The sequence below is a fragment of the Medicago sativa genome, chromosome 6 (genome assembly GCF_051527215.1).
Source record: "Medicago sativa cultivar Bolivia chromosome 6, Bolivia_mono, whole genome shotgun sequence".
In the NCBI taxonomy this organism is placed as follows: domain Eukaryota; kingdom Viridiplantae; phylum Streptophyta; class Magnoliopsida; order Fabales; family Fabaceae; genus Medicago; species Medicago sativa.
In genome coordinates, this window is record NC_140754.1 from 66,593,365 (window position 1) to 66,606,059 (window position 12,695).

The window sequence follows — 12,695 nt, forward strand, 5'->3', positions numbered from 1 at the left end:
AGAGCACCCGAGCTCTTCGTTCTTTGGGCTGCACTTAATAATCACCCCGTGAACACATGCTACTACTTACTTGATCACTTATCCTCTATCACCAAGAGTGATAGTGTGATTGTTGCCGGTGGTATTATAACATGCATAGCAAATAAGTTTGGGGTAAGACATGCAGGACTCAATAGGATAGAGGGAGACAACACTTTGAGCAAGCACGATCTTGTGCAAATGAACTTTATCCGAAATGAAACCGATATAGGAACCTTTGAGTTTCGAGGCAGCCAAGGAGAAACATTGATTATATTGCCTAACCCTGCCCGCACCGACATAAAGGTGGCAGGAAATTTGTTGTATGTTGTTAATCCTCAGGTACCCGAAGATGATGAAGATGCAAGTGAAGAAGGTGCTGACTTGCCTAATGAAGCCAGAACACAAATGGATGATGAGCAATGGAATTAGATGCAAAGTGAGCTCCAAAAGATCAACACCAATCAACAACAATTTGGTGAAGAGTTCTCCGGTATGCAAGAGGAGGTGCAAAGAACAAACCAAAGGCGTGAGGAGACCCATAATGCTCTTCTAGCAATGCAAGAATATCTCAACGCCCGATATCCTCCACCGGGGAACCAATAAAAATGTGAGCTTTCCTCTTCCTTTCTCTTCTTTTCTTTTCCTTTCTTCCTTTTAATTTCTTGTTTTCTTTATGCATTGAGGACAATGCTTCTCCCAAGTATGGGGGGGAGCCAATAAAGTGTCTAGGTAGTAAGAGTCGTAGTGTTTCAAACTCCCTTGAATTTTTATCTTTTGTTTTGTTTTATTGCGAAAGGCATGTAAGCGGCTAGATAGTTTTCTTGTTTTAATTGTTAAATATGACATATACTTTTTGTTAAGTTCTCTTCCAATATAGGCTAAATAATGTTCTTGTTGTGTACATGAAAATAGCTTCTTGTTGCCTTAAGTTTTTCCAATAGACCCACATTGATTCTAGGTGAACAAAACTTCTCCAATGAGAAAATTCACAGTGCATCCTTTGAGTAAGTGTATGAATAGATATTTTAAGGACCACGTTCTAAGTTTAATGGTACATGGACCCTTTAAAGTCTCTAAGAGTAAAAGTAGTATAAGCTTGTGTGGGGAAATTTAATTAACTTTATTTAACGTTGAAATAATATGGGGGCAAGCATGATTTTCACTTTTTCACTAAGTTGAGAACACCGCCGGAGCATGGAGGGAAGGATAGTGTACTCGAACAACTCCTACGCGAAGGATGGTACCTCCTTAGTGATTGTATAGCTTCTACAAACTTCTGAAGAAAAAAAAAATAGAAAGAAAAGAAAAAGAAAAAAATTTTATGAAAGAAGTTACAAACTACAGCACTACTTAGGGTGATTGCCGGAGTAGTGCAGGAAGGAGTGAGTCCCTCTCCGACTTCCTATGAAAAGGTGATATCCCCTAGGCATCTGTAGCCCCAAAAGAGACCAAAAGAAAAGAAAAATATGGTCCACAATTTCAAATTGAACCAACTTAAATTTAATTCCCACCTTGCTTATATGGAATGAAAATGAGGTTTTTCTCGGTTGATGTACTGTTGGGGTTAGAACCTGTTTCCTCATAATACCTGTTTATACAGGAGCAAAGGGGATGCACTACACACACACACTCACTTAGTTTCTCTTGTTGGGTTGAATAGGAATCATAAGGGGCTCTTGAGGTTGTGATTAGTGTATGCTTAGGACAAGGCCTTGGAGGGAACATGTGTTTTAATTTTGTCATATACTTAAATGTTTTCTATGCTGCTATGTCTATGCCTTTTGCTTGAGGACAAGCAAAGATTCAAGTGTGGGGGAGTTTGATAAGTAGATTTATTACGTATTTTAATTAAGTTATTTAGTTTAATTCTATTTAGATTTAATTAGGTTCTATGTGTTTTTATTTATATTTAAGAGCTTTTTACTTCAAAGAATCCAATATTATATTTCAGGATCAAATATATGATTTGCAAGGCTTGGAGCTAAAGAAAAGGGATTTGGAGCACAAAAATAGGAGATTTCCAAGATTTGGGACCGAAATATGCACTTGAAGAAATCAGAATTCGCTCCCCCAAGTCAGTGAAGGGCGCACGGCCCACGCCTGCAAGGCGCACGGCCGTGCGCGATTGCCAGCATCCCTTTTAGCTGCTTTTTGCTCTGAACAGCGGTTTTCTACGCAGCCTGCTTTGACGATAAAGCCCATGGATCTTCAGAGAATATTCCTTCAGTTATTTCTTTGGGCTTAAGTCATTAGTAGGCTATAAATAGAGAGCTTGTTCTCCTTGTTTTAGCATCTTGAATTCTGAATATTGTATTGTGACAGAATACTATTTCTCAATAAAAGTTCTCGTTTTTATTCAATTGTTCTTATTGTTTTCTTCTTATTCATTCATGGCAACACCAACCATGAGTGAGTAATTCCCTTAGACCTTGGGATTGTTAGGAGAGTCCTATGGCTTGATCCAACAATCCTAATCCGAAACCCTAGTTTATGTAACCCTACTTTTCTTATCTAAATTCACCGTTCTTCACAACGATATTAACAAGTACCAAACTTTGGATGCGAACGTGGAGGGTTAGTACTTGTTAATTCGTTACCCTAGTTATTAAGGTGATGAATCGAACGAAGAAGTCTTAATAACCGAACAAGTGAATTTAGACAAGGATTGCGAAGCATGAGAATAGCCTAGTGAACCTTGGGACTTATAGAATCTCGTACAATCAAGGATCTTAATATAGGAGTTAGCCATGAGAATAGGTCTAACACCTTGAGAGACACACTCCCCGGATATCGAACGAAGAAGGGGATAGGCTTTAGAGAGATTCGTCCTTAGAAACTAGGATTTACATAAACAAGGATTAGGATTAGGATGTTAGGTCAACCATAGGATGAACCAATAATCCCTAGCTTGCCTTTAGCTATTGTTTTCGACCGTCGTTTAGATTACCTTGAAACCCTAATTATCGATTTCTCCCTAACCTTTACTACTTTTGATTGGAATTTAAATAACTCCCTGTGGATCGATACTCTCTCTTTATTACTACTACGGTAAACCCGTGCACTTGCGGATTTACGGTAATAGAGATCCCCAGTGATATAACATGCTTTGTAGACTCCAGTTGTTTGTCTCGCATTCATAATCGAAATGTTGCATGGCATTCATGTTTTTGAAAATATGAGAGCGTATTTTTATGTCCAAAAACAGTGCAAATGTTAATATTTAAGTATCTTCGTCCCGTCAAATCAAGGACTTCGTCTCTTGACTCTCCTGACAAAGAAACTTAAATAGGGGCAGCTGTTATACCCTAATTTTGGACCTAAAAACACTTGTTCAAAATATTCTTCATCTCTGATATGCACCTATTACTTTTGAGAGATTGCCAATTTGATATTGTTTACCCTGATACTTTACTATGTTTTAGCTGCATGTTTTACTGTCTTTGTTTTGAAAAATTTTCAATTGTGACTTTGTCTATGTTTTCTTGCACTTCAAGACATCCAAAATGTTTTTCTTGCATATCAAGTCATTTGAAATTGTCCCTAATCAATTGCATATTTCTCTGCATCTTATTTCAATGTTATTTGCAAAAATTCATGAAAAAGGGTATTTTAGTCATTTCCCGCATTCAAACTCATTCTAGTCCTTGAAAATTGTTTCTAAGTTTTTTCAATTTTCTTGTATAAACTCTTGCTTTAATTCCCTGTTAAAAAACCTTTTTAAAATTGCATTTGAGTCATTTTGAGTCATTTTAGTCCTTAGGGGCATTTTGGTCATTTCACACAAAATTTTGACAGGAGGTTACTTTGAAGTACCTCATTTATGTAGTTGCTTCATTTTAGTCCTTTTGTTGATTTTATTTCTGGTTTCACTTTACGTTATTTTCAAAATTACATTTTTTAACCAATTTTATTAATTTTTCATTTTAGTCCTTTTTGGTTAATTGCAGTTTAGTCCTTGTTTTTTTTTAATTGCAAATCTGTCCAGAAGTTAGTTACAGGTCCAGGTCTACATGGCGCAAGCTCATTGGTCCAGAGGGCACACTTGACACCTATAAAACAGTGCCAACTCAAGTCAAAGTCAGATTTTCACCATTCCAAAAATGCCACATGACAAACAACTTCCACAATTTCTCTCTCCTCTAACAGAATCAAAAGCCGAAATTCTCCAAGAACAAAGATGAAGATTCATCTTCATCCTTGAACCCTAGTTCATCAATTTTCCCAGAATCATCATAATCAAAGCCAAATTCGTCCAAATTGATCACTGATTTCTCAGCAATCAGGCAAATTCATCCGAATTCAACACAAACTTTCACCAATTCTAGAAAAACAAACGCCAATCCGAGTTAGTTACAGATCGTAACAAACTCCAATCGGTTCCAAAAGAACACAAAAGCCAGAAGTACGAAGAGGAAGGGAACACAAAAGCCAGAAGCACGAACAAGAAAGATACAGGCTCGATTCTGGATTACACTTCACAAGATTCAAAGAATCTCTGAAGTTTTCCTCTCGATTCATCTCAAATCTTCGAATCAAACTTGAGGTAAGTTCGTTCCTCTCCTTTCTTTGTTTAATGCGAATTTTTTTTTGTTCGGTTAGATTCTTGTAGATCTAGGGTTTTTGAGACTTGATATGCGAAAATCAAAGCCGGAATTGGAACGAGGAGGATGAGACGAATGCATTGATGTAAAAAGATTCTTGAAAACGTAAAAAAAATGCTCCGGTACGGTGGCGCCATCGACGAACCACCGCACCGGAGCAAGCTCCGTTCATCTTCTCCGTTCGTCTAGTTTCAGAGCCTCTCTCTCTAGAAGCAACTTAGAGAGAGAAGAAGGTGTGCATTGTGTTGTTTCTTGTTGTTTCCTGGCTTTTATACTCTCTGTTCTCCCACGCGCGCGCGTACATTATTTTGTCATGTTCCTATGTTTTGAGGCCGTTGGATCTAGGTTTTGGAAGAGCTGGATCAATCCAATGCCTCTGAGGCTCTTAGATGATCCAGATCCAACCATATGAGTGGGCTTGGGCCTATTCCTGTCCTGAGTTCGTTTTTCCCCTATTATTTTTGCTATATGCACACTGTTTCTTGCTGTTCACACCACTGCCTTGCCTAAAATTCTTGTAAAAAATTCCTAAAAATATTTCTATGTGTTCTTGACAATTTTCTTGATATTTTTGTGATGTTGTTACATGTTAAAACCTGATAGGGAATGTGTGTGATATTTCTTGTTAGTTGTTTACTTCTTTGTTAAAATTTGTGAAGTTTCAACATGTTCTTGATCCTAGAATCTTGCTTTGATATATTGATGCTTGATATATGAATATACCATGTATATGCCTTTGGTTTAGTGCTATTCTCCACTGTTTATGAATTGATTTGTGTGTTGCTTATTTTACAAGTTACGTAGATACGTTAGTATGTGAATAAATTGTGAAATAGGCTTATAATGAGTCATAATTTTTACAAGCTTGATATTGCTTTGTAATTTTCATTTTGTGGCTGAAATAAACCTTTTGAAAAACTTGTCATAACATGACGATTATAGGACATGACCTTGCTTTGATATTATGATGCATATTAGGCATATTTTACCACTTTTTTGATTAAGTTTTTGCTTCTTGCTTGTTAATACTGCAATTGTGTCTAGTATTTCCTTTGCTTATATTTTCTACCACTCTTGCCTTATGTTACTAACATTTTCATCTCATGTTCATATATTCCATAAGCATACTTCATTCTTTAGCTTTAGTTTTATTTCTTGCACTTTAATCCTTCAAGCCAAGACTTAGCATGTAAAAACTTAGGGATTTTTGTACTTTACCTTATGCTTTTAATTCCTTGCAAGACCATAGAATGTAAATTAGGGCATATGTAAAGGACAATGGACTATAATGATGTACACCGACACAAGCACCGACACATGCACACACATCACATGGATACTTTAGATGTATGTTTAGGAAATGTATGCTTTAGATGTATGCTTAGGAATCACGATACTTAGAAAAATTCTCTTTTCCAAAAACATGAACAACTTCATTCAAATAATTTTCTAAAGAAACCTTGGGATCAAAATCCCATTGAATTTTCCATTTATTTTCTTAAACAAAAACCTTAATGAATTTTTAATCATACTTAGACTTCATTTTGCAACATAACTAATTTCACCTCACATTTTCCAAACCTTATGCCCTTGAGGCCTCTCTCTCTTATTCTTCAAAATTCCATTTTCAAAATTAAAATCAACCAACAAAAACAAAAAACATTTTTTTTGGAAGAGAACTACATGGAGTTTGATCCCTTAAAAGGGTATGTAGGCAAGAAGTCAAAACTTCTCCAAGTCCAATAAAACAAAAATTCAAACATCTTCTTCTCCCTCTAATTCTTGACTTAGCAAACCCTTAGGTGTAAATAACATCTTTCAAATAGCAATTAAAAATAAAGCTCGCGCGTAGAACGTAAAGACGGTTCCTATAGGATACTATAGTCGTTATGGGTGCCTAACACCTTCCCGTAGCGAAAACAACTCCCGGACCTCGATTCTCAAGGGTTTTTCTTATTCTTCCCTTCCCAAGAAAAAATGAGATATCAAAGGTTAGAAAGGTTCAAACTTAATCAATGTTTGACACCCGAAAAACCAAGATAAAACAGAAGTTTTACTCTTCACTTCTTGTACCTTGTGCTGTAATTTGGGTTGCTTCTGATTAACCATCACCTTAGGTTTTTCAACCTTTGGTTTTGGTACTTCAAAAGCAGGAACTGTCTTCTTCTGAAACTTAGACTTCAGAACCTCAGATTTTGGTTTCACCAGACTCTGAGGAACAGGTTCTGATCTCTTTAGAATCCTAATCTTTGAAGTCTTGGAATCAGAGTTGATCATAACCTTTGGCTTAGAGTTCTTTGGCTTTGAAGTAATCTTAGCCTTAGAGCCAGAAGCTTCAGGTTCTGATTGAACAACAGTTTCCAACTCAACACCTTCAGGTACAAAGAAGGTTTTCAATCCTTCCTTGATGCATTCACAACAAGCTTTGAGACTGATTTCAATAGGTTTCCCTCCTGAAAAGCCAATCCCTTTGCCATTGTTTCTATACATGTTGTATATCATTGAAGCTACTCTGCTTCTGTCAATGCCAGACATAATAAAATCCTCAAAAGCAATTTCCTGGTTACTTAAAGGTTTTTCATTACACTTTTCTTGTAGCTTCTAACATAAGAACCTGAGCTTGTCTTCGTATGTTTTACAAATGAAATCAAAGCCCCTAAGTCCTTCTTCAGAAGCTTTCAGATCCAATAGAGTTGATTTTTGTTGTTTCATTAAATTAACATATTTTTCTTTTAAATACTTCAACTCATTGGTTCTTACTTCAAAATGTGTAAGAAGTTCTTTAAGTGACTCAACAAGTTCATTTCTGGGAATTTTGGAATATACCTCGTTTTCATCTTCTGAGTCTGAATCTGATCCAGCTTCTGAAGTTGCTGTTGCTACCAACCCAACAACTACCTTTGCATCTTCATCAGCTTCCACTTTATCAGATCCAGATTCACTTCCCAAATCATCCCAGGTTGCCATTAAACTCTGCTTAATCTGCTTCTTGAATTTGCTTGGTTTGAATGTTGACTTCTTTGACTTGTCCTTTGACTTTTCCTTCTGAAGATCAGGGCAATCAGCAATGAAATGTCCAGGCTTCTTATAGTTGAAGCATCCCTTTTGATCTTCTTTCCTTGAGCTTCTGGAGTTACTCCTTCTGGTCAGAAACTTCCTATTCTTCTTGGCCAGATACTGAAGTCTGTTGGAGAGCATAGCCATCTCAGCAGCATCTGGTTCAGAATCTGAACATGATGGTTCTTCTTCTTCAGATTCAACCACTTTAAGAGCTTTTGATGACTTGCCTTTGGGTGGAAGGGCTATTTATTTACTCTTCTTAGCAAACTCATGTTCATTAAGACTTAACTCATGAACTTTGAGACAACTAACAAGATCTTCGACACTTAAAGTGTTTAAATCTTTAGCTTCCTCAATGGCAGTCACCTTGGTCTCCATCTGGCAGGTAAGCTTCTGAGTATCTTGCTCACATGATCAGAAGCAACATAACTCTTTTTCAGAATTTGTAGTCCAGAGACTAAGTTTTGAAACCTTGAGTACATCTCCTCAATAGTTTCATCATCCTTCATCTTGAACAACTCATACTGATGTATAAGCATAAGAGCCTTTGCTTCTCTGACCTTCTTGCTGCCTTCATAGTTAGCACAGAGAGAAGCAAACACTGCTTTAGCAGTTGACTTGTCACTCATCTTCATGTACTCTGCTTTAGGAATAGCAGTGACAATTGCTCCTCTGATGATGTGATGCTTCTTGTAAATCTTCTTCTGAGCAGGAGTATGTTTCTTTCTATCAACAGCAGCTCCTTCTTCATCAAGAACCAAGTCATTACCAACACCTTCTTCTAGTATGACCCAGAGTTCTTCGCCTAAACTTATGACATAACTATAAAAGTTGGTTTTCCACCAAGAGAATTCTTAGGGTCTCCATTGAACTTTCGAATCTTTCCAACACTAGCTTTCTTATTATCACTATAATCATGTACAACATTATTATATCTAGTTTGACCAGTAGGAATAGGAGATTCACCAGACATGTTTTTCTCAGATCTTGGACTGTTACACTGTTAGGTGTTATCAACAGAACCAAGGCTCTAGATACCAATTGAAGGTGAGAAAAACACAAGAAGGGGGGTTGAATTGTGTTTTTGAAAAATTCTTCGTTTCTCCTAAAAACTGTACACATTGACCAGAAGCTAAGTGAAACAGCTTCTGAAGTGATAGACAGAATCTGAACGCAGCAGAATAAAACAGAGAGAGAGAGAAGAAGAAAGACACAAAGCAATTATACTGGTTCCTTCCACAATCCGGAAGTAGTCCAGTCCCCCTTGCACTTCCAAGGAGATTTCACTAGAATGTAATATCTGATTACAATTGCTCAAGCACACAGCAAGAGACTTCCTTTGCTCAAGCACACTTCGCAAGAGTCTTCCTATGCTCAAGAACACAATCAAGAGACTTCTAACCAAACAAGATTACAAAGAATAATGTTTGAGATTGAACACTTGATATACAATCAGAGGTGCTCACAAAACAAATCAGATACAGACTCAATAACTTAAGAATTTCTAAGATAAGAACTTGAAAATAGAAATTCTAAGTAACTTTGAAAGCAAAACAATTTCAACAGAGTTTTGGCGCTTGTAAATTGTAGTTGAGTCGTATACCAAACTCTAAGTCTTCACTCCTTTATATAGAGGTGTGAAAGAGACGTTGTGAAATTGCCAGCACATCAAAAGAGTCGTTGTTGAAGCTTGATCTTTCACCAATGATCTTTTGCCTGATTTGGTTGTTGTCCTATGAAGAACCAATTTGAAATCCATTCCTAATCCAAAGGAACATCTTTGCAGGCGAAGCCATATTCTGGAGTTGTTTTCTTGTCTTGTAGAGTGGACACAAAACAGAGTAGTGGAGAAGGTGGTTGTACAGTTCGTACAGAGTACAATGTCAACGAGTTCGTTTCTTTTGCAAGCAAATCCCTTCAAACAACTTTGAAATGACTGTTGCAACGTTCCACTAGTCTTCTGCTATCTTTTGATGAATTTCGATCCATGACACAACTCTTGAATCCTTGAATTTCGCAAATTCAGTTGATCTTCAGCTTCTGGTGAAATGGCTTCTGATGAGGCAGCTTTTGATAATGTAGCTTCTGATGATGTAGCTTCTGATGATGACGTGGCACTTCAAGACCTCTAGTCTTCAGGAGCACTTGACTTCAGGAGCACTTTTCCCTCTTCAGGAGCATATTGACTTCAGAAGCACTTTTTGTCTTCAGGAGCATATTGCCTTTAGAAACGTCTAAGCTTCAATTTGTTGATTTCTTTTGCTCTTTATTTGTTCTTCAGTACCAATTAATGATGTAAAAATTTAACCATGGTCCTGTACACTTGAACAAATATTAGCTAGTCCAATTTAAAAAATTTTAATACCTTGTTATCATCAAAACTCATTAAGGTTCATTGTTAAACACATTTTGTTCCAACATTGACAACACTGATAATTTTGACTGAATACAAACAAATATTTGATTAAAATTAATTTTCAAACTGCTCACGCTCCAACTTTCCCAACAGCTCTTTCTTCCAGTCATCGAGATGCTCTTCGGAACTTAACATTAGATACATTTTCAATTTCTTAGCTTCAGTCTTTTCTTTCATCAACTTGTTTTTTTGTTGTTTCACCAAGGTTAACTCTTTCAATTGTTCAATCTCTTGCTCCTTTAATTCTTTGAATTGAACCCACTCCTTTTCCACCTTCTCCAAGGTATCGTCCTTGCTTTTCTTTTTACTTTTTTTTAGCTGTCTCCCTACCCATTGGACGAGCACTAGATCCTACAGAGTCCTCATGAGATCTCTTAGATCCACTACTTCCTGAGCCAACATTTCCTTCTACTTGACTACCATAACGTGGTTGATCACGGAGAGCGTGCCATTCTTCCTTTAAAGTAAATTGACCATTATTCGCACATGCATATAATTCCTGGGCTTTAGCCAAAACATCATCTTCCGACCAACCGCTTCCTTGCAAACGCTTAGCGCCATCACAAGCACCAACCCATTTATTTATTAATTTGCTCATATAATTAAAACAGTTTCGGCATGCAACTACATCGTGCGGAGAATCGAATGAGCAATGCTCATTACAATACTCAGCAATTTTACCCCAATATGCTTCACTTGTCTGGTTTCTCCCGACAACACTGCAGGTTCCATATTTTATCCACCCACTAATTAGCACCAAATGTTGTTCAGTGTTCCATGATGGTTGCTGGTTTTTCTTGCTCTTAGGAGTTGTATCCTCTGGAATTGGAGTGACTTCATTAGATCTGGTCATTCCACCACGATTTATTTGTGATGAAAATTCAGGATATTCACCAACACTCTGAAAATTTTCGTTCACCATTGGCATATAACCATTAAATGGGGGTGTTTGAGATGGTTATCCCATCCTAGATCTATAATATGGATTAAAGTTGTTTGGAACAGAGGATGGGTGATTGAAATTTGAGGCAAAACCAAAATTAGGCATGTTTTGAGGATGTTGGTTGGGAAATTGATTTGGGTGTTGATAATTGTTGGGATTTTGGTAGCTAAATGGGTAATCAGAAGAATTTTGGGTGTTGAATTGATTGTTATTAGGATCCATTTCACTAAATAAAGACTAAAACTTCAAAAGAAAAGCTAATAGAAAGCTAATAATAAGATTAAGAGAGTGAAAAACTTGGTTTTTTTCTGTGTCCAAATCAAATGATCCAAGTCTCTATTTATAGAGAAAAAAAAATCACGAATTTTGGTAAAAAAATAAAAAAATTATTTGCAATGAAATAATTGAGTTCAAAATATTAAGATGATAAAAATCCAAGCAGCCAATCGAAACGCGCCACGTGTACTGTCTTTATCCATTTCTCTTTCTCTCTCCGCACCTCCTGACTGGTCACGCGCCTTGTCTGCGCGTGTATCTCACGCGCCTGCTTCAGCAAATTCGAAGGCGCCACATGTCACCTGCGTGTCAGATTTCAACATGTTTAACTCTTTCATCTCCTCTCACTCCACATCATTTTTTTTTTTTCATTTTCAACACCCACATGCAATGGTTTCAACATGTTGAATCTTGGTTTCAACTACCCATTGCACTTGGTCTAATATAAATACCAAAAATAGTATCTTCTTATCAATCCTTTAATAGGCATATTTAGTGTAGCATAGATATTTTGATAAAATGACTTCTAAATATAATAGAGAGGATCTTTTGATAACGTTAATCGTTTTGAACCAAGTGTTCCTCTATGTCACACTTACTACTACACACAGCCACAAATTCTGGTCTTTTCTCATCGGTTTCCCTTTTGCTTTCAAAATAATTTCATAGCCAATCACCGATCCTTCAAAAACTAGCCAGCCATCTGGCTTCATACACTTGTAAAATATCCAATCCAATTCACTCACACAAAACACACTGACACTCTTACCGTTAAACTTCCAAAATATCCAACGAAAATGTATTTTTTTTGTCCAAGAAAAATGCATATCTTTTAATCTCAGCCTTTTGTTTTGACTCATTAATGTCATACGTTGTTTGGATGATGTGAACTAAAGATGTAAAACAACAAATTGTAGATCCCATAAATTTGTATTTCGTCGTTGACAAATATTATTTATATAACATTTTATGATAATTTTTGAACAACCCTCTATCTTATAATCTCATTGTATTCTTACTCTTCTTTATTGTTTTGGTTTCCGAAATAATACCTAAATATTTTGTTATATCTTTAGTTGTCTTTTTTTTTTTTTAACAAGCAAGAATGATCTATATTAACACTGACAAACAATCTCTTCAGCACAGTGTACCAAAAAACCACTAAGAATTTACAAAGCCAGGACATGAATATCAATACAAATCAGCCAATGTCCAAACATACAGGTAGGCTCGACCACCACATATGAGTCTTAAAAACAAAACATACTTTCTTAGCTTGAATCCACCATAAAGATTATGATCGACTTCACTTTTTCTGATAATTGAAAGATAGTATTTTCCTTCTACTTAAATAACTTGTTGCTACGCTCATTCCATA

At 36.5% G+C, this 12,695-nt stretch overlaps 1 protein-coding gene across 1 annotated transcript; it reads right to left on the bottom strand.

Annotated features, from left to right (window-relative positions):
• Positions 1-10,402: 10,402 nt before the first annotated feature.
• LOC146916455 (glutathione S-transferase T3-like) lies at positions 10,403-11,020 on the bottom strand. The gene has a single exon (XM_085721644.1). It carries the CDS (start codon positions 11,018-11,020, stop codon positions 10,403-10,405), a length of 618 nt encoding a protein of 205 aa, XP_085577770.1.
• Between the last annotated feature and the right edge of the window lie 1,675 nt (positions 11,021-12,695).

Coding starts and splice junctions, on each gene's coding strand:
- LOC146916455 (XM_085721644.1), bottom strand. CDS start 11,020: ATGGTGAACGAAAATTTTCAGAGTGTTGGTGAATATCCTGAATTTTCA.